This window comes from Mycena indigotica, assembly GCF_014461135.1.
Source record: "Mycena indigotica strain 171206Taipei chromosome Unknown Mind.scaff0007, whole genome shotgun sequence".
In the NCBI taxonomy this organism is placed as follows: Eukaryota; Fungi; Basidiomycota; class Agaricomycetes; order Agaricales; family Mycenaceae; genus Mycena; species Mycena indigotica.
Genome location: NW_023503006.1, coordinates 2,223,843 through 2,250,729, shown reverse-complemented (window position 1 = coordinate 2,250,729; position 26,887 = coordinate 2,223,843). Strand labels below are relative to the sequence as shown.

The 26,887-nt window shown below is 49.1% G+C and overlaps 10 protein-coding genes across 10 annotated transcripts; 4 read left to right on the top strand and 6 right to left on the bottom strand.

The window, feature by feature from the left end:
• Positions 1-105: 105 nt before the first annotated feature.
• Positions 106-4,944, bottom strand: MIND_00846300 (uncharacterized protein; the record flags this gene model as incomplete). The annotated part of the gene is made up of 19 exons (XM_037365127.1): positions 106-208; positions 254-271; positions 323-506; positions 557-612; positions 661-863; positions 908-956; positions 1,006-1,310; positions 1,365-1,673; positions 1,719-1,759; positions 1,807-1,889; positions 1,938-2,040; positions 2,092-2,289; positions 2,340-3,527; positions 3,575-3,697; positions 3,744-3,856; positions 3,904-4,005; positions 4,057-4,240; positions 4,289-4,629; positions 4,679-4,944. The coding sequence occupies 19 exons, from the start codon at positions 4,942-4,944 to the stop codon at positions 106-108; spliced, it is 3,969 nt and encodes a 1,322-aa protein (XP_037218369.1).
• A 624-nt stretch (positions 4,945-5,568) lies between these two features.
• On the top strand, positions 5,569-8,111 carry MIND_00846200 (Non-specific serine/threonine protein kinase; the record flags this gene model as incomplete). The annotated part of the gene is made up of 14 exons (XM_037365126.1): positions 5,569-5,604; positions 5,784-5,839; positions 5,888-6,045; positions 6,093-6,255; positions 6,308-6,436; positions 6,488-6,602; positions 6,655-6,889; positions 6,936-7,059; positions 7,108-7,176; positions 7,224-7,286; positions 7,336-7,496; positions 7,543-7,617; positions 7,674-7,912; positions 7,962-8,111. 14 exons carry the CDS (start codon positions 5,569-5,571, stop codon positions 8,109-8,111), a joined length of 1,773 nt encoding a protein of 590 aa, XP_037218368.1.
• Positions 8,112-8,653: 542 nt separating this feature from the next.
• On the top strand, positions 8,654-9,243 carry MIND_00846100 (uncharacterized protein; the record flags this gene model as incomplete). Its single annotated transcript, XM_037365125.1, has 5 exons — positions 8,654-8,678; positions 8,728-8,813; positions 8,867-9,006; positions 9,058-9,132; positions 9,183-9,243. 5 exons carry the CDS (start codon positions 8,654-8,656, stop codon positions 9,241-9,243), a joined length of 387 nt encoding a protein of 128 aa, XP_037218367.1.
• Positions 9,244-9,410: 167 nt separating this feature from the next.
• On the top strand, positions 9,411-10,266 carry MIND_00846000 (Superoxide dismutase; the record flags this gene model as incomplete). Its single annotated transcript, XM_037365124.1, has 6 exons — positions 9,411-9,542; positions 9,604-9,734; positions 9,787-9,896; positions 9,949-10,036; positions 10,085-10,190; positions 10,246-10,266. 6 exons carry the CDS (start codon positions 9,411-9,413, stop codon positions 10,264-10,266), a joined length of 588 nt encoding a protein of 195 aa, XP_037218366.1.
• Positions 10,267-10,426: 160 nt separating this feature from the next.
• Positions 10,427-11,875, bottom strand: MIND_00845900 (Carbohydrate-binding module family 1 protein; the record flags this gene model as incomplete). The annotated part of the gene is made up of 11 exons (XM_037365123.1): positions 10,427-10,692; positions 10,738-10,781; positions 10,828-10,931; positions 10,981-11,052; positions 11,105-11,146; positions 11,193-11,222; positions 11,274-11,291; positions 11,346-11,391; positions 11,438-11,466; positions 11,519-11,709; positions 11,764-11,875. The coding sequence occupies 11 exons, from the start codon at positions 11,873-11,875 to the stop codon at positions 10,427-10,429; spliced, it is 954 nt and encodes a 317-aa protein (XP_037218365.1).
• Positions 11,876-12,062: 187 nt separating this feature from the next.
• MIND_00845800 (CBM1 domain-containing protein) lies at positions 12,063-16,794 on the bottom strand (the record flags this gene model as incomplete). Its single annotated transcript, XM_037365122.1, has 13 exons — positions 12,063-13,386; positions 13,432-13,622; positions 13,671-13,687; positions 13,742-13,846; positions 13,895-14,032; positions 14,085-14,186; positions 14,231-14,567; positions 14,620-14,787; positions 14,833-16,250; positions 16,301-16,434; positions 16,490-16,516; positions 16,566-16,706; positions 16,754-16,794. The coding sequence occupies 13 exons, from the start codon at positions 16,792-16,794 to the stop codon at positions 12,063-12,065; spliced, it is 4,143 nt and encodes a 1,380-aa protein (XP_037218364.1).
• A 264-nt stretch (positions 16,795-17,058) lies between these two features.
• Positions 17,059-17,819, bottom strand: MIND_00845700 (uncharacterized protein; the record flags this gene model as incomplete). Its single annotated transcript, XM_037365121.1, has 5 exons — positions 17,059-17,152; positions 17,201-17,216; positions 17,273-17,346; positions 17,399-17,566; positions 17,599-17,819. 5 exons carry the CDS (start codon positions 17,817-17,819, stop codon positions 17,059-17,061), a joined length of 573 nt encoding a protein of 190 aa, XP_037218363.1.
• Positions 17,820-17,971: 152 nt separating this feature from the next.
• MIND_00845600 (uncharacterized protein) lies at positions 17,972-23,114 on the bottom strand (the record flags this gene model as incomplete). The annotated part of the gene is made up of 27 exons (XM_037365120.1): positions 22,995-23,114; positions 22,859-22,942; positions 22,732-22,813; positions 22,586-22,684; positions 22,324-22,540; positions 22,139-22,273; positions 21,870-22,087; positions 21,655-21,821; positions 21,499-21,604; positions 21,364-21,446; positions 21,230-21,317; positions 21,037-21,182; positions 20,858-20,986; positions 20,662-20,807; positions 20,499-20,616; positions 20,262-20,447; positions 20,081-20,215; positions 19,919-20,034; positions 19,768-19,872; positions 19,671-19,722; positions 19,388-19,623; positions 19,260-19,338; positions 19,125-19,210; positions 18,794-19,081; positions 18,602-18,746; positions 18,409-18,554; positions 17,972-18,362 (listed from the first exon to the last, which is right to left on the bottom strand). The coding sequence occupies exons 1-27, from the start codon at positions 23,106-23,108 to the stop codon at positions 17,972-17,974; spliced, it is 3,897 nt and encodes a 1,298-aa protein (XP_037218362.1). The 5' UTR covers positions 23,109-23,114.
• A 144-nt stretch (positions 23,115-23,258) lies between these two features.
• Positions 23,259-24,069, top strand: MIND_00845500 (60S ribosomal protein L17; the record flags this gene model as incomplete). Its single annotated transcript, XM_037365119.1, has 6 exons — positions 23,259-23,262; positions 23,309-23,350; positions 23,401-23,472; positions 23,524-23,652; positions 23,702-23,829; positions 23,878-24,069. 6 exons carry the CDS (start codon positions 23,259-23,261, stop codon positions 24,067-24,069), a joined length of 567 nt encoding a protein of 188 aa, XP_037218361.1.
• A 56-nt stretch (positions 24,070-24,125) lies between these two features.
• MIND_00845400 (Cell division control protein Cdc25) lies at positions 24,126-26,810 on the bottom strand (the record flags this gene model as incomplete). The annotated part of the gene is made up of 5 exons (XM_037365118.1): positions 24,126-24,475; positions 24,523-24,642; positions 24,691-24,814; positions 24,864-24,956; positions 25,002-26,810. The coding sequence occupies 5 exons, from the start codon at positions 26,808-26,810 to the stop codon at positions 24,126-24,128; spliced, it is 2,496 nt and encodes an 831-aa protein (XP_037218360.1).
• Positions 26,811-26,887: the final 77 nt, after the last annotated feature.

Genomic DNA, 26,887 nt, shown 5'->3' with positions numbered 1-26,887 from the left:
CGTGTCACAACGTCACAACGATCTGCTAACAATCGAAGACTTGTGGTCGTAGAAAAGAGTCTATACAGTGTGGATTATACTAGTTGTAGTCTAAATGTGGGTAAACTATGCGTGGTCTCGTTTCGAAAGAACCTGTAGTTGCACGTATTCAAAATAATCTCCCCGTCTTGCTAATAATTGGTCATGAGTTCCGGATTCAGATACTCGTCTAAAAGAGGTCAGAAAATGAGATGAAACAGGACAATTCACAAACCCTTCTTTGATGAAGTAGCTGAAGCGAAATGTCAGGCAGGAAATTGAAAGAGAGGCTAGCAACACGTACATCCGGTCCGCATTTTGAATGGTCGACAACCGATGCGCAATGGCAATAGTTGTTCTACCTTTGGCTGCTTGGTCGAGGGCGGCCTGTACGACTTTTTCTGAGTTGGAGTCGAGCGCAGAGGTCGCCTCATCCAACAAGAGTACTTTAGGATTCCTCAACAAGGCACGCGCGATAGCGATACGCTCTGAGAAAACGTAAGCAACAACCTTCTGTACAACATAAATGAAAACAGACGCTTCTGTCCGCCCGATAGTTGACTTCCCTTGCCTCCGACTTCAGTGTCAAAGCCACTAACAGCAAGTCAGAGCTGTGGTGAAAAAAGTAGATACGTGACTTACTCTGGGAGTGACTGAATGAATTCGAGAATGTTCGCGTCGCGGCAAGCACTCTCCAACTCTTCCTGGGTGATATCTTCCTTGATGGCGCCGAGTAAGATATTGAATCGTATTGTTCCAGCGTAGAGTGTGGGTTCTTGAGAAACAAGAGCGATCTGTTTCCGGTACTCTTGAATATTCAGTTCGGTAACGAGTTCACCGTCCAACTACGCATGTAAGCGTCAATTTTCAAGCAGATTTGAAGACGCACGAATATTTCCCCAGCGAGAGGATCGTAGAAACGCTCGATCAGTTGGATTCTAGATGCCATTTAGTTGGCGAGTAAGTAACGATGGGAGAGAGACCTACACAGTGCTCTTGCCGCAACCACTAGCGCCGACTAATGCGATATATGTCCCAGGCTGAACCTCAATAGACAACTCGCGGAGAACACGGACGGCAGGGCGGGTAGGATAACGGAAATGGATGCCTTCGAGACGGAGATGGCCTTTCGCCACACTCGGGTCGACTTTCTTCCCGGCTGACGATTCAGCATCAATTTCAGGAACAGCGTCCAAAAGTCGAATGATATCTGAGGCAGCACCCTTGGCAGACGACATGTCGGGAACGAAGGAGAAGACATTTCCGGCCTGGATCGCGGAGAATGTAGAACACTACGTATAGAGGTTTAGACGATTTGCAAATCAGATTGTTGGGCTGGCTCTTACCATAAGACCGACGAAAAATTGGAAGGTAGAAGCTTCGCGCCGGGAAACCAGCACTGCACCGTACCAGAATACGAGTGCAATAACGAAGAAGATCATACTTTGCGACAGCGAGTAGAGAAGATTACTCCAAATGGCGGTGCGATTTGACTCGCGCAGCGGCTCTTCTAAACTCTGGCTGTACAAGTCGCAACAGTCATCTTCACGCGTCAAAGAAGCCACAGTGCGGATAGCTGCTGCGGCTTCACAAGCAAGTTGCGCAGAGGCCTCATGGGCCTTCTTGTTTTTCTGGTCTTTCAAGACGACAACACGCTAGAGACCATGAGAAGTCTATTCATTCCAGCGGGATGCGCTTACGAGACGAATATAGCCAGCGGAAACAAGGAATGGTGTACATGCTTGAGAAAGTCAGCGCAAGCATTCCACATCGAAGTTAACGACATACCGAGACCGACAAGACCGAGTTGCCAAATGATCGCCAGACCAATGATAGCGCCGGCCAGAAGTGTGGCGAAACTTTGCACGATACTAGACCAAACATCAGTGATGGTGCATGTCGAAAACAAAGTCACGAACGCGCCGAGCGTCACTCCAGCCAATCCGTTAACTTTTTGGGGATTATCGCTGAGAGAAGAGGTCAGACCGCCTGCACTGTTCTCGTCTTTATCGAAGAACTCGACTATTTTATATGGTAAGTATCAGTATTCCATAGGTTGGTGAGAAAGCGTACTATCTTGTCGGAGGATGGCTTTGAAGCTGAGTTGACGAAGTCGCATTGTTAGAGTAGCTGCGGCAGAGGAGAACAAGTAGTTCTGGAATCCGATACAAAATGTAGAGAGGATGGCGATGATGAAGAACCAAAGGGCATTGCGGTCGCCTGCGTGTCGACGAGCATGACCCTCCAATTCGAAACCATTGATACCCTTCGCTGAATAAAATGTTCATGGTCAATTTAGTTAATCGAACAAGTCAACGCACCATACACAATCCCGAAAGCCGGGAATACGCCGCCAGTTCCAATAGCGCAAACCGAGCCCAAGAAGTAGCTCCGCCACCCTTCCCGATACATACGCCCAACCCGCTTGAACAGATAGAACAAACTGTAATCTTGCTCCTTGTCATGCTCTTTTTGATTTTGGAGACGCTTCTCGATAAGATCGCTAGCAAGGGAATGTTGACCGGTGTTTTTGCGACCGAGTGGGATTTCTTCTCGCGCAGCCTTCTCCAACTCCGCTGCTGCTTGAGCCGTAGCCTCCGCTTCATCGTCCTGAGATTCAGCACCCTCGCGGTCTTGAACTTCACGAAGTTTCTGTGCATGAACGAGCCTTGCATAAGCCCCGTTCTCGTCTGAAAGGAGTTCATCGTGGGTACCCTTTTCAAGGACCAATCCGTCGCCCATTACAAAGATCATATCTGCGTCCTTGATGGTAGACAGACGATGGGCAATAGTGATTGTCGTGCGGCCTGCTGCAGCCTTATCGAGGGCGTCTTGAACAATGCCTTCGGACTGAGTATCAAGTGCACTAGTAGCCTCGTCGAGAAGCAAGATGCGAGGATCGGAGACAATGGCCCGAGCAATAGCAACACGCTGTTTCTGACCGCCACTGAGAAGGAATCCACGTTCACCGACCATGGTATCATAGCCGTTGGGCAATTTGGAGATGAACCCATCAGCGTTGGCTTTGATGCAAGCTTCTTTGATGAGGGCGAATTTTTCTTCCTCCGAAGCGTGTTCGTATTTCGTATTGATGAGGCCGTGGGCGACGTTGCCTTTGATAGTTGTGGCAAAGAGTGTGGGCTCCTGAGAGACGAGGCCAATTTGCGATCGCAACCACTTCAGGTTGAGATCTTTAACGTTGACACCATCCAGAGTCACAACGCCACTTGTTGGATCATAAAATCGTTCAACCAGCGACACAATTGTCGACTTGCCAGATCCTGAAGCGCCAACCAATGCACAAGTTTTACCGGCTGGGAACGACAAGGAAAGACCTTTCACGACTGTGACGGTGGGACGCGACGGGTAGCTGAAGAAAACGTTGTCGACGACAATCTCGCCGTCGACATTATCAGGCTTCAAGCCGTCTGGGTTGGCGGAATCGATATCAGGAACGCGGTCAATGGTGGAAAAGAGTTTGGCAGCAGCTCCTCGACCGTGGTTGATGGCTATTCATTGTTAGTGCGAACGGAGGTTCACAGCCAAGTCAGCGTACCTTGCATTTCTGGTGCCAGAAGAGCCAAGCTGAAAGATCCAATCAAGATGGCCATAAAAACGTTAATGACCGCTCCTGGAGAGGCATGGCCTGAGTTAATGAGTGTGGTTCCAAAGCTAAATGCTAAAACAGTTCAGAAAGCAACGAAACATGTACCCAGTAAGCTCACCTAGGGCGTATGCACTATATATAATGAAGAAGAAAACAGAAAGTCCTGCACCATGCCATACGGCTGCCTTGAGATCCGAGGTCTCGGACTGAGCGATGTGACGATCATAGAGACTGATACTACTATCAGATAGGCAACATGGAGAAGACTTGAAACAAACCCGGAGAGCGTCTTTTGACTCCCAAACGCCTGAGCTGTGCGGATGGTGGAAATCACCTCCTCTGCCATACTGCCGCTGTCGGCTACATGCTTTAAAGACAGCCTGGTAAAAATCAACGGGGGACCACATGGAAAGAATTGTGAAACGACATACTGCATATACTTTGAGATCGCTTTGTTCATAACCCCTCCAGTGACAGCGATAGCGGGTAAAATCGAGCTCATGGCTAGGGCAAGCCTCCAGTTGCGGATGTAAGCCACGACGAATCCAGTTACAAAGGCAGCCAGGAAATTGACAACCAATGCAACTTTCTCGGATATTCCTTGTTGAACGAGATCTACGAGATCGTGAGCTTATTATTACGGGATGGATTGAATAGGCCGACGTGTGTCCGTTTGAATGCGAGTTGCGACTTCACCAGCGCCAACCTTGTCGAAGAAAGCAATGTCTTGTCTCAGAACGGCTTTGAGGTAACGTTCGCGTATCCGCTTGGCGTTGACTTCAGCAGTGTACACCCAGAGGTACATGTAAATGTAGGTGCAAACGAACATTCCCACGCCGATAATAACCAAATAAGTTGCGAGTTTGCTAGCTTCATGTCTGAAGGCTCTTGCAGCCCCTGGAAGCGCAGCCTGGGCTGTGGCAGCGGTGTTGGAGTCGGGATTGTTAAGGTTCATGATGACGACGCCGAAATGAACGAATTGGTTGACGAGATTTCCGAACAAACTGGAGGATTGAGCGTGTTGGAATAGAGAAAGAAGGCCGGGAAACGCACATTGTCATGAGCGGTTGAGAGGCACCCGCAGCGGCGGCAGCGACAAGGCCAATAGCATCTAGGAAAAGTTCTAATGGAGTGGAAAACCGAAATAGTTGGGTGAAGGAAACGGGAGGCACAGCTGGCTCTGCAGGAGGGACATCAGTTGTCGCGGTCGTTTCTGAATCTGTATCGGAGGCCTTTTCCACGTCCTTGGGTTTCCTAGACCAGAAGCTCCGTTTTGGACTGGCTTTGGCCTTTTCGTCGACAGAATCAGTCGAGGACATGGTGAGGGAACAACGAAGATAGCCTGTGCACGCGCATGGTACTTTTAAAGTGATCGAAGGCGCAGCCGCACGTAGTCACTGATGACTCATCCAAGCCGAAGGCAGAACGGCACTTGCGGGCCGGAGAGTTCGTGACAGCGGAGGCAAAAATAGATTACCCACCATGCACATTTCAGATATGTAGCTACAGAAGCTGTTTGTTTACTAGTTTTCGCCCAGCATTCGGGAAAATGTTCCCAGATGCTCAAGGAGTAACCGCAGAACCGAGAGAAAATCATTGGCTGATCCTGCTGGATAGGAACATATCGAAAGTTGACGTCCCCTGATGGCCGCACTGCCGCGGCCCAGCCCATCTTTGGAGGTACCGACTGGGTACCGACGTTCACTGTTTGACTCAGTCTGACGATTCTTAATCTTGGCTTGCAGCGTTAATCCGTCTCCGATGGATCAATATTCTCGAGGTAATGCAAGGTTCGAAATTAGAGGAAGGAATCACAGATTGCGAGATGAATCTAGACTAGGTAGTTTAAGCAGCATAGGAGAAGCTTGCTGTCGGAAGAAAGAATTGCGAGTGGGACCAAGGATACATCGCTCATAGTATCAAAAGTTAACCAAAACCAGGCAATGAGTGTCGGTTCAGTCGCTACCGGTACCACGCCTGTAGGTGTCGCTGATCCAAAGCGAGTATACCTAGCGAAACTGGTCCCCAAACTGGTCCGACGATGTCGATAAGTAGAGGGAACGGAAGGAGCTGCAAAACGGGCCGATCAAAAATTCATTTTGGGATTTGGCACAAAAAATGAATGGTACGGAACTGATGGCACTCGTCACAACTCTAGAAATCTCGCTCATCTCGTTGCTCTGGAAGCAGGCTCTACACTCCGTTCTCTAATTTGTGCGCTGTGTGCCGCCTCAATCTGATTCTTTTATTAAACTTTTTCAGAAGCCGCCTATCTTTGTCATGTCCTGGAAGCTGGGAAGGAGCAAGAAGTCGTCTGTGGTCAATCTTCGTGCAGAGAATGACGCCAGCGCAAGTCCTCGCTCCACCACGCCAACTCCGGCCAATAGCAAACCCAGTCCCCGTTCTGGTTTGCTTGGAAAGTCTTTCGCCATTCTGCAATTTGTTCCCACTTCTAATTTGCCCACAGCTATCAGAGTAGCGTGGGCTGAGGGACTCGCAGTGCCTGATGGTGGTGCTTTGCCTCCCGCTGTTCAAGCGGCTCTCGACTCTCAGCAGGCCAAAGTGGCTGCTGCCGTTTCTCCGTCGAGCGTCACCCAGCAACGTCTTGCCAACAAATCGCGAGGCAACAGGTCTCTAATGCACCCATTCATGTTCTTCCCGCGGCGCTGATCAATTCAATAGAGATTCCGTTCAACGTGCCCAATGCTGGTGGCTTCCGTACCTTGTCATGGAGTACGAGGTCAATCAAGTTCTCATCACACCGCTCGGTGGCGAAATCGACAAACCCATATTCATGTATCAGGTTCACTTGTTAGTCCAAGTTTGCTCGGTGTTCCGTTCCGGCTGACCAACTTTATCTAGCGATGTTTCCCGAAACTCTGAAATATCAATGCAATGCTATTTGCGTGCTGAGGAACCGAAACGAGGAGAGGGTGCTGACGATCTGGGGAATGACGTTTTCATGGGCGGCATCAAGGTAATGTCGATGTCAATCCCAAGTTACCATCGCCTTCCAACTTTTTACTCAGTTCATTCCCAATTTCGACGACGGCGGCCAACAGGATCAGTGGTACGACCTCGTCGGAGGTCCGGGCAAAATCCAGATTGGCGTCTCCTACCAGCCGATGACTCAGTCCTTGTCCATCGAAGACTTTGAATTAATCACTGTCATTGGAAAGGGCAGCTTTGGCAAGGTCATGCAAGTCCGCAAACGCGACACTTCCCGTATCTATGCGCTCAAGACCATCCGCAAGATGCACATTGGTTTGCGGATAGCCACTTGTAGTATCGTATACTAATTCTACACCAGTTAACCGCAATGAAATCACGCATACACTTGCAGAGCGCCTGGTTCTTGCCCAAGTCAACAGCCCATTCATCGTACCTCTCAAATTTGGTTTCCAGTCAGAGCAAAAGCTCTACCTCGTACTTGCGTGGGTTTGCGTCTGTCAGTCCTAAACCATGGTGTGATATTTGGCTAGCTTTGTCAATGGAGGAGAGCTTTTCCATCATCTCCAACGAGAGCAGCGATTCAACGAGGAACGTGCGCGGTATGCCAGTATTGTCTTATCCGTTTCATGTTTATAATGCCTTCTAGCTTCTACAGCGCAGAACTACTCCTCGCACTCGAGCATCTGCATGAGCTCGATGTTGTCTATCGGTTCGTAGTTTCGGCCCTTGTTATGCGACCGTACTAATAACACGATCAGGGATCTGAAGCCCGAAAACATCCTTCTCGATTTCACTGGCCATATAGCTCTGTGTGATTTCGGCCTTTGCAAGCTGAATATGAAGGCGGACGACAAGACCAACACATTCTGTGGAACTCCAGAATATCTCGCTCCCGAAATCTTGAATGGCCATGGCTACAGTAGGTCCTCGCATTGATTGGAATTTCTGTTGATATTGCTCTGTAGACAAGGCAATCGATTGGTGGACATTAGGTGTCCTCCTTTATGAGATGCTCGCGGGTTTGCCTCCCTTTTATGATGGTAAGACTTCGGGTTGAGATGATATACTTTATGCACGCTCTCATAACCTTTCTCAGAGGTGACGGATCGCATGTATGAGAAGATTTTGAACGATCCCCTCGTCTTCCCACCCGAAATCGGTCCAGAGGCTCGGAGTATTCTTACCCAGCTCCTTGACCGCGACCCCACGCAACGGTTGGGCGTTAATGGCGCATCCGAGATCAAGAAGCATCCATTCTTTGCAAGCATGGACTTCAAACTTCTTAGCCAGAAGAAGCTCCAGCCCCCATTCAAGCCGAACGTTACTAGCCCAGTGGTATGGCGACTGACCAGTCTCATTGTATCATGGCTAACTCCAGGAATAGGATGTGTCTAACTTTGACACTGTGTTCACGGTTGAACCACCAGTCGACAGTGTAGTCGAAAACTCGAATCTTTCGGAGACTGTGCAAGCACAGTTTTCGGGTTTCTCCTACTATGGAGCAAACATTCCTGTTGGTTCTGTGCAATCGTAAACGGTTGCCATCTTCCTCTCAACTCAGCCCCAACTCTCATTTGCACATATGCATACTGTACCCTCTCACGCATTCATTTTAATCCCCTCCGCCCAGCGATTCCCGCTAGTCCTACGCTCGTTTAATGTGGCTATAGATCTATAATACTCTGTCGTTTTGCTTTCGTTATTATTCCCCGGATCTCTCACTCACATACACACAGTATATATATCAAGGAATTTGCATCTGTTCTTTTATCATCTGACCGTTGAGTTTAAACATGTTTGGTGGACTGGGTCTAAAGCCGGTGACAATGCTGATATAGCAATGACAATATTCTGGAGCACGGTCCACTTCGTAGTGTAATGGTACCACACTGTCACTCCTAGACAGCGACGCAGGTTCGAGTCCTGTCGGAGTGGGCCTTCTTACTTTTTTTTTATTTCTCCCATGTGTTCCCTGATCGGCTAGACTGCCTCGCCTGTTCTGAGTCTAGGGTTCTATGTCAAACCTGCAGATAAAAGGCCAGAGATTGTGCATCCTTATCGACACTAGCAACGGCCATGCGTGTTTGCCGCCAGGGAACCAGTTTGTCTCACTGCTTGCATGGTCAAACCACACATAACGAAGAGTGCAGGAACATCTGAAGCAGACGGCTTCGTGAAGCTGTCTAGTCGAGTTGTAGCCACAGACGCGGGACGGTGGAAGATGGATGTGTTCAATGTAAGTGCTGAGTATATCTACATTTTGAGTTCCTAATGCCCACCAACGATTAGCCTGAGACTCGCCAACAGGTCAGCCTTCCAATCCAGGTGAAGATCGGGAATGGGTACGTCGATGAAAGCACATGTATGCCACTTCCCAACACCTTCTTCAAACGCAGCCCAGATCAAGCTCATCAGCCATTTTGGACGAGGTAAGCAAGAAAACTTGGATTGCAGGAGTCGCCAACACAGAGGACGTTCAGACAAGGGAATTTCACGGTCTTTCCGTGTCATCATACCCATTATGGGCCACCCACTGCGAGACCGCCAATGATGTAGTAAGCTCATGTCGTCGATCGACAGTCGTTCACTAAGACGAATTTCGCAGCGTATGGATCAAAGTGGGGAACCCGGGAGTTCCAGTGTATTATCGCTTGTCGCGCGAATAGTCCGCTAGACTCGATTACGAGCAAACAATATATGCAGTTTTCCAGAGAGGTCCTGATGATGTGTTCGGAAGCAAAACGAAGATACAGTTTGAGCCAATTTTGTGTGATGACCGATCAAAAGACGCGACTCGCTTACAAACTCGGGTTCAACTTGAACTCCAACACCCATGGACTACTCACACAATTCGAAACAAAACAACCGTAGCCGCTGGCTCACCATCGTCGCCGGCGTTGCAGCGGTCCTTCTTATCCTCAACATATTTTTGCGCGACAGTCGTTCCCACCCAGAAATCACCAAGGTCGCGCTACCCATCTCCCTCTTCGCTTCCCTACGTTGGCCGACCATGTCCACTTCTGCAGGCGGTTGCTGTTCTCAAAGGAGACTCTCAAGTAACCGGCACCGTTACATTCCAGCAGACCTCAAGTGGGGTCACAATTTCTGGTGAACTACGCAACCTCGACCCCCTTGCATTGCGAGGCTTTCACATCCAGTGAGTCGCCCATTAGATATAGAATCATCCACTGATTCAAATATTCTGCTAGTCAGTCTGGAGATCTTTCTGGCGGCTGTCTATCGGCTGGGCCACACTTCAATCCGTTTGGCAAAACCCATGGCGCTCCTTCAGATTTCCAGCGCCACGTCGGTGACCTAGGTGCTCACACGCCTCTCAAATTCCGCTGTTGCAGGACACTGAGGCTCAACAGGTAACATAAAATCCGACGAGTTTGGAGTGGCAACGTTCTCCATCGAAGACACTCTTATTGCCCTCAACGGACCGCTCAGTGTTCTTGGGTCAGTGATTCGCTCGACGAAAACCATATCCCGTAGTAACTTGACCAGTCGAGCGGTTGTCATCCACGCAGGTACGGATGATCTGGGACGCGGCGACAACGAGGAGAGTTTGAAAACAGGTAATGCTGGTGCACGCGCTGCATGTGGTGTTATTGTGAGTGTTTTTTTTTGTTTATTTCCATTTCATGATAGTTATGGAAACTCTCCAGGGAATATCCAGTGAAGCGTGACAGACTTGTAATACGAACCCTACAAACACTTTTTGGACGTCATCAGCAAAGCTTGAATGAACACAGAAACCGAACGCGGTACCTGGTAATAATAAGGCGGTGAGACAGCATTACATGTGCTTCCAGTCGCGCAGGCTGTGGGTCCAGTGTATCCAGTGCCCTACCGTCGCATTAACCTTTTTTCATACTCGAAAGGAAACATGCGTACTCCACACTGTCCGTACTTCGTTTGTGTCGCTTGTGGAGCGCTGCTTGTGCTAGAACTTGAAGCGATGGACGAACTAGATGACTTGACGGTGCTGCTTGCTGACGACGATCGACTAGAACTAGCGCTTGCGCTTGAAGATGAACTTGCCCCGCCGCCGCCAGTGCCAACAGATGTGGTGATCGGAGCCTGCTCGATATAAACTCCGCTGAAGTACCAGTCTTCCAGAAATTGAGTCTCAATCAGTTCGAAAGCTCGCCACTCACCCTCTGGAGTGCCACCGTTGACGAGCCGAAGAACGCCAAGATGCCTAAGTTGTTGAGATGTGTTAGAGGCTGAGGAAACAGAGCACTTACCAGTCCGCAGAATTGGTGGACGTAGACGCAGCGATGTTCTGAACTACTTTGACCAAAGGATTCGAACCAGTGGATGCCCACAATCCGACCGTGGAGGCAGTAAACTAGCAGTTGTGTCAGCAAAGGGTCACAGAAAGGTGGGCCTTGAATTACATCGATGTCATAGGCAAAGTTAAACCAGACTCCAGGCGTGAATAGCGTGTCCCAGTGGCCGACACCTCCAACCTTGAAAGTGATGATCAGGCTGCGTGGCATGAAACGCGGTCATATGACGAACCATCCACGTGAGGTGTGTCCCGTTGTTCACGCCATATTTCAACTAATTCCCGTCGATTTGCGCGATTTTTAGCGTGGCAGAATCATACCTCTGTAAAATGACTCTCGAAGAAGCAGACCTTCAAGCATTTTTAGCGATGGAAATCCGACTCATCAAGGTTGCAGTTTACCTGGTGCTCAAGGGTTGACTAATAGCAGATGCTATGGTAAGCATAGCATGAAAGGACCGAAAAACCACTTACATCTGGAAGGTTTGTGCTTGGATGGGATATACTGAAATGATACAATCTAGTCCCATGAGGAGTGTTCTGTGTTGGAAGAGCATAAGACACACAGGTTTCCCGCTCCTAGGTTTGCCGTTGTCTGTATTGCATCCTTTAGTCTTCATCGTTCCCCCATTGAAAAATAACATTACCTGAGGAATCAATTCTGTCCTCTCGAATTGCGAGTTCCAAGTAGAGGTGGTGTCAATTGTGACGCGAAGGCCCCGGGTTTCGTTGGTAGTGGCGGGATTCTTGAAGGAAGGGTCCACCGCAAGATAGTGGCTCGTGTTCTGTGAGCCGTGGATATACCACTGATATGCGCCGACTTGATTTGCCCATGACCCTATACCACAGGATAAATGAACTAGGCATGTTCTCTTTCAATCGTGGGTCTCACAGTTGTCGAAGCTGCTGGCTGTTGGGTAGGCGTTGAAACTGCCTGACCAGAGAGTCGTCCCAGCCTTGCAAGAGGCAACAAACAGACCGAGAGCAGTAGCGATGCGAGTCATTTTCGCGAGTAACGGCCTTATCTGCTCAGAGTCTTACTAGTATATAGGCAGGGGATTAACATCGGCTCTCGACCTCATAAACTTCGGTGTTTCGGGAAATAACCTCAATCAAGCTTCCAACGACGAATTACTTTGCGATTGTTCCGAGGGTATCAAATCATAACAATAAAAAAAAATGCAAAGCAAGTTATGGCGAATTTGGAGGTCCAGGTGCAGTCGCAGTCGCATCCAGATTTGAAGATCGCTGACCCTTGAACATCCACGAAGTGAACCATGATCTTGGTTGTGTCGCTCTCTCTGCGTGCAAGGCCTCCTCTTCCAACCTATCCACCAAAGCAACTTCCTCCTCTGCCATGACCTCATGAGTGATTGCCACTTGCGCACTGACGTTAGTTCCTCGTCTTAGCTGAGGCACAACAGACAATCGGGATGTGGAAGAATGGGTTAAGACGAAGTCGGCTTGTGCATGAGCATCAGGACGAATGCCCATTTCCCAATCGGCAGATTGAACGCGATCAAGGTTACTGGGAGGCGTCAACGTCGATAGAAACGAAGCCGCACGCTCGCGGGGCCTTCCGTCTGAAACCGACCGAGAAGATATTCTGGGGGCCAGGCTTGGTCGCCTTGGCATTGAACCCATACTGACTTTTCTCCCGAAATTCGAACCACGCCTCCTCCGCATAGTGTCCGAAGGCTCAACATCTTCCTTCGCTCGTGCTCGCTTGGCGATGATCAAAGGCAAGTCAATTTCTTCACTGCCGTCGAGCTCTTGCGGTGATTCAACAATCGGTTGCTCCTCGGGTGGAGTGGAGACGCTGGAGACTTCGGACATTTGCCGCTGACGTGGGACAGTGTCTTGAGTTCCCTGCCACACACCCAGACGGCCCACAGATGTATCCACAGAGAGTGCAACTTTGAGATCGACTGTGTCCTCCAGGTTCAATTTGCCGAACGGATCACGCGGAAGCCACAGGAAATTACTGATGGGTCTGGCGTAGTATGGGTTCTCGTATGGCAGGTCTGCGGTGTTGTCGTCGTCCCATATGGGTGGAGGGGGATGCGGTACAACAGCCCCATCACCACCCTCCGAGATGATGGGTTCCTTGGAATCAGGATGGGGTCCAGTGTTCGAGACATGACGGGCATGAATCAGTCGTTCGTTTTCGTGACGATTAGCAGCCTCGACAGTCGAAGCATCAAAGTGCATCGACCCGAGTCTGGAAAAAGATTGATTGCGAGGACCGAAGGGATTAGGTCGGTGTTGGTCCTTTCGATGGGGCCTCACTGTGGCGTATGAGGTTAGCTTGGCCCATCCTGGCATGCGCCACGAGAAGAAAGCGTTGGCGTTGGCATTGGCCAGCTGTTGATCTGCCGCAGCGCGATCTTCATTGTCATCGGAATCATGGGCTTGTTGTTCATTGTCTTGTTCTGGCTGCATCGAATTTGGAACCAAAACCTGAGCCTCGTAAATATCATCATGTTCGAATTTTGCGCGGATGATTCGTGTCATTCTATGCTTATGCTTAGAGAACAAAACTGGGCTAAGGAAAACTTACATCAGTTTCGTGACGGCCGTAAAAACTAGGAGGAAGGCAGCGAGACCTAGGTTCACACTCTTTTTAAGCACAATCATGTATACCATGAACACGGCTTGCGAAAAGATGAGACCGTCCAGTGAGTATCGGACCATACGGATAAGTAGTGTTTGCCCGTTCCCCTCGTAGTTCTTGGCGTATATGTGGATAAGCTCGAAGAGGTTAGATGGCCCGCTGACGTCCAGTCCACTCTAGCGCACCTGATTTTTTACAACACCTGGAAACAGCACGTTAATAAGAGCCCCTTGAAAACAAGATTGATGGTTCTCACCAGCCTCGATGAAGAAATAAAAGGCTCCAAACGGAATGACAAAGGGATTGAGCACCATGAAAAGAAGCAAGACGTGGATAACAAGAAGATGTGTTGGCAGCCAATCTATGAAATATTAGTTTCCAAACTCGGAAATTTGTGAATAATTGTTACAGTAAAAGTTGAACGTCCTTGGCCGTATACCAACTGCTCGTTTGCGTCTAAGTTGAACTAAGTGGAGAGTACAAACTTCTGGAAGATTTCTTACGGAGTCACTTGTCGTCGAGTAGTCGGGTAGACGATAAGAGGGAGCTAATAATCACTCAGATAGGTGTCCGGTGATGATAATGAGCATTGCGCTTACACCCACTTGGAGGGATAGTCAATGAACTGAATAATGAGGAGAGAGTCAAGGACGTACACAGCGCGAGTTCAAATCCTCCATGCATACCAACAGTGAAGATAACTGGACGTTTGATTAGAAAGGCTTTAGGAGAGCGAGAATCTTACGCCATCCAACGTAGAATGGGCCAGCAGTGGGAAAACTGTCTGTGACAATCTGCAGGATATTCACATTGGACGTCTGGTTTGCTTTGAAAGAGTCAAGGACTGATTGCAGGGCGACAGTCCCGACACAGAAAAAGACCAAGACATTGACAACAAGGAATTTGTAATAGCGGGTCAAGATCAAATCATGAAGGGCAGAAAGGGTCGTGATCGTGTGTGCTTTCTTGGCGATGAGTAAAAGAATTGGAGGGATGGATAGGGCGAGCAGGGCGACAAGTAAAGTGGGGAGGAATGACTGGATCACATCTTCCTCCCACTGGTGTTTGTCGAGATAGCTTTTCTAACAAGCTGCGTGAGCAACTTGCCTTCACGTGAAAATACCATAAACTTACGAGAGCTGGCCAAAACGAACTGATGTTTTGGATGGAAACGAGACCGACCAGTAATGAAACTGGGAAGAGCCAAAAGACCGTGAATCCCCTACTTATATTGAAACCAAGTAAGGACAAAGAGAAGAAAACTTGCCAGACACCCAAATTTACCACCCAATCCTTGACGAACTACGACAGAATAAGCTGTGTCATTTGCGATGAACGTCAACGTACTTCTCCGTTATAAGATGACTTCATGATCCTCGTCCAATCGAGGTCACTGTATTGAGGTGCCATTGTTACCAGACAGGTTAACGGATTGTTGGGGTGAACAGCTAGATACTTGCAAGCCCTGCGCGCATCAGCAGGATCGACAAAAGTCACGAAAGCGGTTGAAACGGGGTCGTAGTCAGTTATAGATTTGGCGCGATTTTCCGTGATGAACGAGGAGATGAGGTTGAATTTGGCAGTGTAGTAGTCGATTGAAGGAACAATCTTGCCACGAAACAACAACGAGAGATGGACCAAGGGTTGGTATGCATCGAGGGAGCCACGAGGTAAGCTCAACAATGCATCCCAAATTGTAGCGTGCCGCTGCGACTTGGTGGGGGAAATTGGAGGATATGTTGGGCTATCACTCTCTCCATGAGAGTCCTGCGAGCCCTCGGCGGGAGCCTTTCTTGGATCTTGACTGACACGAGGCCGAAGACCAAATTCTTCGACAAAGGGCCCGACGACTTCAATGAGTTTGGAGATACGGTCTTCCTCACTTATCGTTCCGTTTTGGCCTGGGAGTCCATGTTCCGGATCCGCCCCTTTATGCTTGATCTTGGGAGGACGTGAAGGGGGTTTGTGGGCATCACGTCTGTCCATTGCATGAGCAACAGCGAGCACAGTCTTTTTGGCAAGTTTGATATGTGCGGTCTCTAGTCGACGAGCAAACTCTTCACGTCGTTCAAGAAGTGATGCTAGTTCAGTCATCTTCCTGCAGATAACGACCCGCTCGATCTCTGGGGCGTCCTTAGTCGATTCTCCGCCGTCGCTTGCTTCTGGCGTACGATGAGTGGCGGCAAGGGGGATTGGAGGGATAGGAAGCTTTTTGACGCGATTGAACAGGAACGCAACAGACTTGTTGATGAAACCTGGTTGTGTAGCGGCAGGCAGCCCCATTGAGGGTTTCTCTACTTTGCGTGAAAGGTAGTACGCAAAGTACTCCTTCAAGGTCTTCTCGTCGCGTAAGGCCGGTGGGACGTTGGCTACCATGACTGTTCGTAATCGTAAGCCAAAATTCGGATGATTCGAGTCCAATTTTGGCATTTCTGCAAAACCAAATTGTGGGTGTGGGTGAGGGTAATATCCAGGTTCTGCTGGATCGTAAGCAGCCATTCGTTTCGCAGCGATGGCAATCTTGTCGGCGCGCAAACGGAAGGCGCCGAGGCATATCCAGATGAGGATTATAATCCACGAAAAGGTAATCCAAAAGAGTAGGCAAATGTGAATCCAGAGCAATGAGAGTCCTTCGTGCGTGGCGACGAGGGAAGTTATGGAGGCTCGTGTCATTGACTTCTTGGAGATTGAGTTGTCAGAGAACTCGACGTGAATGGGGAACAAGATGGGGAAAGTCGTGAGTGTGTGGAGTAGGACGAAGAAAACTAACGCCCCATGTCAATTGAAGCGCAAGGGCAAAACGATGAGGACGTACAACAGCCTCTAAGCCAGCGAACATAGAGTGTCGCGTCAACGCCTCTGAGCTCATTCATCTTGTCGGCCGGGAAAAATACGACCTGCTTCACCCAAGATAGCGGCCAGCCCTTGGGTGACGGAGGCGATGGATACCTACCAAACGAGAGTTAGGCCGGGGCGAACTTACATGGAAAGCTGTTGTCTTGACCTTGCCCATGATCTTCCTTGATATAGGCTTGCTTTATGTGTTAGTATGTTGTGCGGCAGATTCGACGATAACGCACTATCCAAATTCCCAAGATTCGCGACTACCCAAAGACTTTGGGTCGTAGTTTGTCCCCCTTCGGGCCCGTTTCATTAGCTCTTGCCCAGTAACGCATACGAAAGTTATCCCCAGTGCAATAACAGACTGGTTAATGAGGCCACTGTTGGGGTGGCGTTAGAAGGTCGTGCGTAGGAGTTGAGTCCGGACCTGTAGTTCTTGGAGAAGGGTCTTGTTTGAATGTCCCCCATAATAATGTTCGAATGACGGCGAGTGGTGGTCTACGGTGAGGAGCTAGGCAGAGCTCCAGGGCATGAACGGACTCCTCGAGAAAGCCGGAAGGAGGGAGCTTCTCGATCGTTCGTCACACTTTCGACGTGATGCTAGTGTCGGCTGCTGCAAAATTAGAACAGCAGACTATAGTCTCCACGAAAAAGCCTTGTAAATTGGACATGACGGTGGAAGAGTAGAATTTAACGAGGTACAAATGGGTCTATCAATTGCATCGCCAATGTCTATTTTGTCTTCATGATGCGCAGTTTGTTCGGTCGGTAGATGTAATTCTCGCTGTAATTCTTCGGTGGGATCTTCTTCACAGTCGGTGCTTGCCTGTCTAAGTGTTAGTAAGCGCGAAACAAAGGCATTCGAAAGACCTACACATAGTAGTCCCATCCTGACCAGTCGAAATTTGTTGAGGAACAACAAACGAGCAGTATTACCATGACTGACCTTGTTTCTTCGCAAAGTGGATGGCATCTTCTTGCGACTTGAATGTCATTCGAGTACCCTGCATATAATCAGCGCTGGAACGTGCATGAGTGACCTATAAGAAATCTCTGCTAAATGAGGATTCACGAGCTAGCATAACCCATAAGCGGGTTCTCCCAGCGAGCGCCCCCTTGGAGAATGTCGAAGTCAATTCTCCAGCGTTCACCCTTCGCTCCACCACTCTGCATGGTATTTCGTGTCGGTTGATAAACGCGAACTACACGGTGACGAAGTTGCGCTGCCAGGACTAAGCGGCTGAGATATTCGTCGGGCTACATCAGACTCACAAAGGTGCGCCGCTAACAACTTCTGCGGTGAAGACACCAGGGCTTAATGAAGGAACGACATCTGACGATTTCGTGGCATCCACTGGGGGCGAGGACGAAGGAATAGATTCCGAGGCCAAGCCGCGGCTTATAAAAGAAGGTGCAATGCGCCGAGTTATAGTCGCCGCTGGTTGGTACGAGCGGGACAGCATCAAGTGGTGAGAAGGTTTTGCCAAACACATGAAGACAACGCCATCCTGAAAAGGCAATTTCCAACATCGAAAGCACTGAGTAGGTGTACATACAACATGATCGTGGTATGAATACAAGATTGCGGAATAAGATATATGTCCGTAAATAAAGGGTCTGTGGTGGTTAAAACTCAAGGAAGTTACTAAACATCGAACCCGATTGTTCTGACAACAGGTTGCAAACTAATTGCTGGCTGTTCATCCCCAGGCGGCTTTGTCGGTCCCTCGTCTGCATCGAGTAGCTCAGCTTCTTCGTCTTCACTCTCAGAAGACCTTCGTGGCCTCCCTAGCGGACCAAACATGCTTGCCCGGTTAGTTTCTTTGGCGGGCTTGAACGAGGGATGGGCTTTGAGGACTTTGGAAGCTTCTGAGAGCGCGCGTACAACATCTTCATCAAGTTCAATGGAGTTGAAGAGATCCATGATGTATCGTCGAACAGGGAGCCGATAACGCTGTGTAGAAACTGTGTGGAGTGCGCGGAAAAACATGACTGGGGATGCGAATATAGATTTGAATTCGGCCCGAGACTTCATCCTATTGACGGTTTTAAAGGAGAGAAAAATTGGAGTAAACGACAGACCTCGCAAGAGAACGAGAAGCTGCGTTAGCGATGACAGTGTTCGCCAAATTGTGGATCGCAGTGATGACGTCGAGTTCGGTTTGTGACGTTGGAGGAATCAGCCTTGACTCGGCCTTGTCGATAGCTGTTTGCGTCCAAGGTGGTAGCTATTAAAAGTCAGACAGTTTATGTGCAGAATGATGAATAAACGAACAGAGATGAACATGTCCAAGTCAACCGGAATGCACAACCCAGTCGGGGCTCCTAGGGGAGAGAGAGTTGCCTCCCAGCCATAATCATCGAGTATCTCAGTTCCCTGGGAAGTTGAGGATATGAGGCCGAGGACGTAGAAGCAGGTGCTAGATGAGTTGTAAACAACTGTCTTGCCGACATGAGTGCAGCATACCCTCGAACAGACGGAATAGGCGAATTCTGCGCAATATCTAATAAGGTTGGGATTATCTCCTCCTCTTCCAGGAACGGCAGACCGCCTTCGGTGGCACCGATATTGCCCACGGCCCAAAGTATACTCTTCAGTTTGAGAATCATCTCACCGTCTTCGCTTTCGTTGCTATGCAGACGAATAAATTCCGCGAACTCCGCGAAGTGTCCTTTCTCGTGCAAGACTTGACACCCGAGATCGGTTTTAGACATTTCACCATAAAAATGAGGTGGGACAGTGCCTTCAAAAGCACTGCGACAGATTAGAAATGACTGAGAACCTGATAATCACGTACTCGTCGTGTTCAAGAGCAGAACCTGAACTAGTGAACACTTTGGCCAAGAACACTTCGACCTGGACAACGTAGTATATATTTCGCTCCTAGGTAGAATAAGTTAATTGTCCTTCTAGTTTGACAAACGAAACGAACGTGGAACCAGGTATCCATCTCTCGACTGATGTAGCCGACGTCGTACAAATATCGAAAGCCAACTGGTGTAGAAACAAACCTTGAAGGATACCTTAGTAGGAGCAAAAATCCAACTCATAAAAACATACTTGAGCAGGAGAGGATGTCCTATTTCTCCTAGGTGATCCAAGGTCGGCTGCATCTCAACCACTAGTTGAAGGATGTCTTTGGACTCGCAAACATCTCGAAGATACGCCACAGCGAGTTCACACACTTCAGAGTCAGGGTCATAGAGTTGTGTGAGTAGCAATCTCAGCGTCCATGCGTTAGCAGGAGAGGAACGAATGAGACCCCCTAGATGGCGAGTGGCGTATTGACGGATATGCTACAAAGATGAGGGAGAACACGTGCGAGAGGGATTGAACTACTGACAGGATAAACAGAAGTGAGGGTTTTGGAGAGAATAATTCGAGAATGGCCATCGCTGATGGGATTGAGCAGGGTCACGTTGCGCTTTCAATGCACATACATCGTGTAGTCCAGGTTCTCAACAATATTCTTGACCAGGTCTTCGCGTTCTTTGAGTTCACAGATATGATAAAATGCTGTGAATATCGCGAATTTCTGCAGGAGTCTGCCCAGAGTTCTCAGCGAAACAGCCACATTTAGTTGGCACTCACTCGATCCCCTCTTTCGTTTTGCTTAATGTTCCTAACATGACGAAGTATCCATAGGTAAGAAAGCCAGACACGCGTCTTTTCGAAAGGATAAACTCCGACTCGGGGACTGCGTTATGCTAGCAAAAATTAGTAGTCTTTACTGAAGCTTTGGGTATAACACACCGGATCAAGCTGCGCAAAACTCTTCTTGATCTGACTAAGGAACAAGTCCTCCGTCGATAGATACCTCACTCCATCGGGACTCGATGTAAGGGTAGTCATTAGAGAACAACCCAGGCGCACCCAACGTTGGTTGACCTGGAGTTTGTTTAAAGACGCAAGGTTTCTTTGGGGATATGCTGACCTTGGTTCTGGGCAAGTCACAAAATCTCGTCCCGCTCCCAAAAGGATGGAAGAATGCCAACAATCTCCGGATGAACCGTGAAACTTTTATGGCCTCCTCTAGTCGCTTTGGATTCAACAGTGGGCCCTCAATAAGCTCTTGCAGCAGTTCAAACTTCCAAACCGTATGATCCTTCGTGAGCATAACCTGTCAAGCCCTCTATCTAGTCTTTCGATGAATAGACGGAGGTAGACAGACCTGTGTTTCGAGCAACGATGTCTGGAAGCTCTTATCGTCCATCTGCATGCTTAGTTTAAGTTTGACTTGTTCCATCTGTCGCTGGCCACGACGGATAGCGTCTTCCCCCGAGTTAGCTCTGCAATGGGTTCAACGAACAGACATAGTAACACGCGAGAATGACCTCGGTCGCGATCCTTTTACGGTTCCAGGTTCTAATCTTGCCTGATTGCGATTGAAAGAGTCTATTGCAGACAATGCTGTTGTGCCAACTATCCGATTTTCATCGTGACCGTAGTCAGACGCCATGGAAAATATGCGAGGAATACTCTGAAATATGCTGAATGGTTATCCTCCAGGTTATAACTCAATGAACTAACCTGGATCTGCGCCGCTAATGATAATGGAAGGACCCTGTTTGCCATCTGAAGTATCTCCGCCATCAAAAGCGTCGCCTTGCGGGAGAGAGTGCTTCCCGATGTCGATTCCTGCATCATACCAGTTAATGCCTAGCCAAAGCTCAGATTGTGATAACGGCAACTCGAAACAACAAACGAACATCGAGTATTCCGGCATTCGTGAAGACCAGAACCAAGAGGGCTATGTATTGGTCTGTAAGCTTCAAAGTTTGCTGAGGGCGCTCCGACGGCTCCAACTGTGTCCGTCGGTCACGAATGTCTCCGGGGCCACGGGTTTTGCGATACACTATATTCAATCTAAAAACAAGAAAAACGGCAAATGCAAGGGCTTACTGGTAAGTCTACGCCCATCAAGAAACGTCTGGTACCAGTCTGGAGTCTTGATGTTGAGGAGATCAAAGAACATATCGAGAATGATTTCCTTTGATCAAGAGTTAGCGAAAGCAACTGGTTGATCAAGACCATACTCGAGTGTCCAAGGATGGTATTCTCAGCGTGTCGACTAGCGACCGGATTGCTCGCATGTTGTCCATACAGAAGTACATAAGACCTTTACTCGCCATAAAATATAACGCAAGGTCCAAACAGTCAAAGAAACGCACCGCTCCATGACCGTAACATAAGTTGAATAATTTTAGTGCAGCCCCGCATTCGATCTTCGTGATCTGGACCTTTACCATACGCGTCTGTAACGGCAGAAAAAGCCATCTGGAAAGTATTGAACTGTGTGTCAAAGCCGCCCAGTTGAAGAGAAAGACCTCAAGATCAGCTCCCACTTGGAGATAGGCTCGCGTCCGAGGGGAGTCAATGATATGGAGAAATGCCGAAGCCAAAATTGGAGCAATTTCGAGCGGACCTTCGCCTAATGCATGAAGAAGAAAACGCATCCCGCCAGTCCGAGCCACGAGATTGGTGTCGATGACCACTAGCTTGTATTAATGATTGCTATAGGGGAGGTTGCAAATAGACTTACAGATTTCGGCCAGGGTTTGAATGCATATAAGGCGAAACGGGTCTTCGGCGTGTTCGGCAACCGCCACAAGCGCTCGCATCACAGCAGCAGAAAGTGGAACAAGACCTGGCCCAGCGCTCTGAGACTCATCGCGTACAGTTCCGACCTCCACAATGGTGCGAATGAGTTTGATGGCCTGCTCTCGTTCCAAGGCATGTTTGCTGTCGCGAGTCAAAGATCTGGATTACTTTGGTGAGACTTTGGGCACTAAAATATCTTCTTTGACGCACTTGATGATGTACCAGTCGAATGTCTGTTCCCCGATACGTTTAACCAGATTAACGTCCACAAGTGCGTGCCGGATAAGGCGATACGCAGCTGCACGGCACTTTTCTGAGGCTCTGTCGGAGAGAGCGGGCATCACTCTGCAGGTTGTGAGCCAAGGGTTTCAACATATGAAGTAGCACACACGAACCCCTGCATTACTTCAGAAAGATTCCATTCGTAAGGTATCCTATGGTGTCTTTGGAGAATGGACACTAGACGAGTCATCAACTCGATCCTTTGGCGGTCTATTTCTGCGCCGTTTGTAGCTGAACTTCCATTCGCCCCGGGCGAAGTCGGTCCTCCCCGAGCCAAGGCAGCTAGAGTTTTAACACAGCCTGAAGCCGCATTACGCAGATCTTCTCCACCTATAGAGTTGAATTAAGCCGGAATGAGTAAGTTTGGGGACATACTACGGTCGTCGGAATCGTCTTTTGAGGGCCTATTTGTTTGGCCGGCTAGAAACCTCCTACGTGTTGAGCCGGAAACCGGTGCGACCTTGGGTTTAGACTCTGGGAGTCGTGAGACGCGTCTTCCATAACATTTGGTCACCACGAACGCTGATCTATGCGCCGCTCGATAGACTGAATCTTGTTTTCGGCCATATCGAGTTCAGACATAACTTGCTCTCTTAGTCCATCCTAAACGCGTTGTCAGCTTCCTTTCGGGAAATGATCCAAACGCACTGCCAAGTCGCGCATGTTCAGAAGATTTTGCGCGCCCTCCTTTATACGATTCTGAACAACGAGCATCTCATTGAGAGCGTCGATCTAGGGATTGTTAGGATACTGTTTAACACAAGTATATAGGCTGCATGCAGACCTGCTCCGCTGGTGTCTTTTCGTCGAGTTCAACGAATTCATTGTTTTCAGCCGGGGTGTTGTTCGTTAATGTGTAAGACGAGGAACTCCCTGCCGATGGAACGTAGGATGGCATGTTAGCGCATGAGAGTAGTTTGGCAAGCTAGATTACGCGAAACCTGATGGCTTGGATTTGAGACATCGGCAATCATGTCGGCAGGATGGTCACACAGCTGCACAGAACGTTGATTGAAGTGATTGACCTTTCCACCTTTTCCTCAAGACCATGGGTGCGTCGTTGATGCTATTATCTCTCATTCTAATGGACTCTCCCAGTTCGCTACGCCGCCGCCGCCGTTGCTACGAACCCAAACACGAGTAATGAGCCGTACAACCCACCACTTTCAGATTTCTCACCAACTCTCTAGCCGCCCGCGCTCGGGGTGAATACCTGCGCACCCATTTCAAGAATATGCGCGAGGTTGCTGCGGCACTTACTGGTGCGCCTTGATGACCCACTGAGCATATTTTATCTGACTGTCAGGTTCCAGGTTTGAAGCTCCAAAAAGCATACACCTACCTCTCGGACGTCAAAGATCACAAACAAGTCATTCCCTTTAGACGATTCGCTGGTGGTGTTGGGCGGGCTAGCCAGGCAAAGCAGTTCAAGGCTACCCAGGGTGCGTCCGTGCATGCCATCGTAATCTCTGGGTTCCCAACTCTCCATAGGTCGCTGGCCCGAAAAATCGGTCAAGTTTGTCACCCGTCTGCTGAAGAATGCCGAATCGAACGCCGACGCCAAAAACATCGAGCTGGAAGACCTCGTTATCAAATCCATTGTTGTACAACAGGCTCCTGTGCGTCATTTTTCTTCGATTCACTTGAGCATTTCTTAATTACTGCAGAAAACCCGCCGCCGGACGTACCGTGCCCATGGTCGCATTAACCCTTACCAGGGTCACCCATGCCATGTCGAAATCATCCTGGCTGCTGGCGATGTCGAGGTCGAGAAGGCTACAGACAAAGTAGCGACCTCTTTCTCCGGCCTGAACCGCCGTCAAGTCGCCCGGAAGCGTATTGAGGCTGCCCGGGAGTAGAGTATATGTCTATATCGTCAAACAGATTTATGCTCTATGCTACATACAGTCATCAACTATGGAGATGCGTTCGCAGTTTTTTTGGACCAAAGTCCAAGACGAGTGAACACCGAGTCTGCCAACGATTTTTTGCGCTTGATTATCGGAGGCGCAGGGGCAGTCGTCGTCGTTTCGAGAGCAGAGTAAAGAGTGAGCTTGCCGTCAACCGATTCCTCAGCTCTTTGGAACCACAACAGATCATTGTCGATACGAAGGTCATCGGGAGGCGCTGGTTCGAGTTCTTCGGAGCGTTCAATGTAGTCGCTATAAGGATAGAGCGATGTTTGCTCGTTGAGGCGTGTTATCAGTAGCCTCACGAAGGTGGTGTCTTTTTCAATGTTATATGGCACAAAACACGACTCGAGGACTATAAAAAAATCAGAGTGAGCTGAACGAAGCCATTAAACGACATACACTGGATGATGTTGCTCAATTCATTGACGGCAGCAATGTTAATGAAGGGTACGCGGTGGGGTTGGGGAATGATCAATCCACCCAAATCGCAGATCGACAGAACATCTTCCTTTAAAATGACTGGAAGTCAAATCAAACGGGGTACAAGGTTTTCAATATAGCACGCACGGAAAACTGGGATTGTGGGCAAATGGTATGCAGCAATCGCCTCACGATAAGCAGCAAACTTGTCTTCCGGGCTGAATAAATTACTCAGTTTGCGGAATGTCTCCTTGCTGGCAGCACTAATGTCCTAGAGGATAACATGTAAATAAAGAAGGCTATGAACAAGATGCACTTGCCAATATAGTGCGCCAGAGACGCTTGATGGGGTAGAAGACCAGGGCCCCGTATATAGCAAAGGCAGCCGAAAAGTTGCGCAGCTCGACACAAAACTAAGCCTAGTTCAGTGGTAACCCGGTATGGTGGGAGAGACGAACCATAGCCACATCTATCCAAAATTCCATATACTTGACACGATCCGCCCGCTCCTCCTCTATCAGGATACCTTCTGCAATCCAATGCAAAAACAGCGGTTCAAAATTCTCCATGTCGCCTGGGTCTCGGTTTACCTCTCCAGGATATAGCCACTGTTCAAGAATGTCTTCAGGTTGGATTTCGCAGTAGTAATTGCTGGCAAGACATGTGATCTGTGCCGCGAACCATTCCTGGCCCACGGGGTTCATGAGTGTAGGGATTTGGAAAATATAATCTTCCTCGGGAGTGAGGACCGGTACGAATTGTCTTAAGACAACGGGGGGTGCGTGGTACTCTTGCGCAGCTGCGCGAGCGTGTTGAAGTCGAGTGGACATTTTCCCTGCACTGTCGCGGCTGATAGCTCGACGAAACGCCCTCCTCGCCGCCTTGGCAATAGGCTCTGGAATGCCGGCGCTTGAAAAGCCTTTGATGAAGGGGCGCAAGCGTTCCACAACGCACCCATCATTATCTTGCCGCCAATAGTTATTAAGCCATAAGATGATAAGATTGGCGATCGAAGTCCGGGCGTGGAGTATATGTTGGTCCCAGACACGTTGTTGACTCGGGGTAAAGGTGGTACCTAAGGGATATTCATCGTCCCACCGCTCTTCGAAAAATCTCATCAAGCTAGGTGGTGTGCAAAATAAGCGGAAGGATAGAAACAGCGTTTGCGCCATTTGGTGAAAATCAGAGGATTGGCGAGAAGTAAGGAGCAGGATAATAGCGGGGACAGAGGCCGCTTGAACATGACCATGACGATCAAGGCGAACGGAAACATCTGGCATCGGCATTGAGACTCGTTCAGCTGGTTGTTCTGGGTCTGTGCAGTCGAAAAGACGAGATTGGCGGAAGGTGAATGACATGTCCTCGATAGGTTGAGGAGAATCAGTTATCGGTGTGGCCGACAATGATTGGATGTCGGAAGTGGAGGAAGAGATAATCGGAAGAAGCCGTTTGACGAACGCAAATTTTTTCTTTCTGGGTGCGGCAGCTATGAGGGGAGGAGAAGGATCTTCATCTTCAGACTCGCTGGGAAAGTCTTCAGCTGCGGATGCATCGTTGCCACCGGTATCTTTGCCACTTTCATCTTTTTCACTTGCCTCTTTGTGAATTTCATCATCCTTTGCACCTGTCTCCTTGCCACCTTCATCATTGCCAGCCTCGTCAACAGTAGTGGGAAGTTCTGGAAGGGGTTTGGAAGCGGGGGTCGTGCCGTCCGCTGAGGCCATTGTCTGTTCCAGTTCCGCCGCCTCCTTGTGGAGGAAGAACAAGTTGTCCAGGATGCTCTCAGCGATACGAACAACCTCGCTGAGATCTCCAACAGCAAGAGGCTTGGCTGTAGAAATCCGCGCCATATGGTCACGGAGCTTCTTGTTGCGAGTGACGACTGCTCGGTCAAAAGCCATCGGTACCATAGCGTGTTTGAGAAGGAAGTTGCCATTGTGGATGGTTTTGAGGATAGAGTAAACCATCTTTCGAAATATAGGAACGATGGCACCAAGTTGCTCGAGGTCTTCCTCTCGGACACTATAGGTCCGAAGTAGTCGCATTGGAGTCCGAAGTGATGGGTACAATTCTTCGGCGGGTGAAAGATCGAAAGTTGGGGGAAATGACTGGGTGGCATTGCAGATAGAGGGAGACAACGGCGCTTCGGCAAGGTCACTATGGACACTTTCGTTCTCGTCGTTGTCATCGAGTCCGAGTTTCCGTTGGAGTCTTCGAAGTCGATTGGTGTCGTTGTTGGGAGGAGTAGTAGTAGTAGGGGTAGACATTGTCGCTGGAGAGAGGGGGCGATGGTAGCAGCATATTTATACCAGTGTGCTTGGACCGACAAAGCGTCATGAACGGT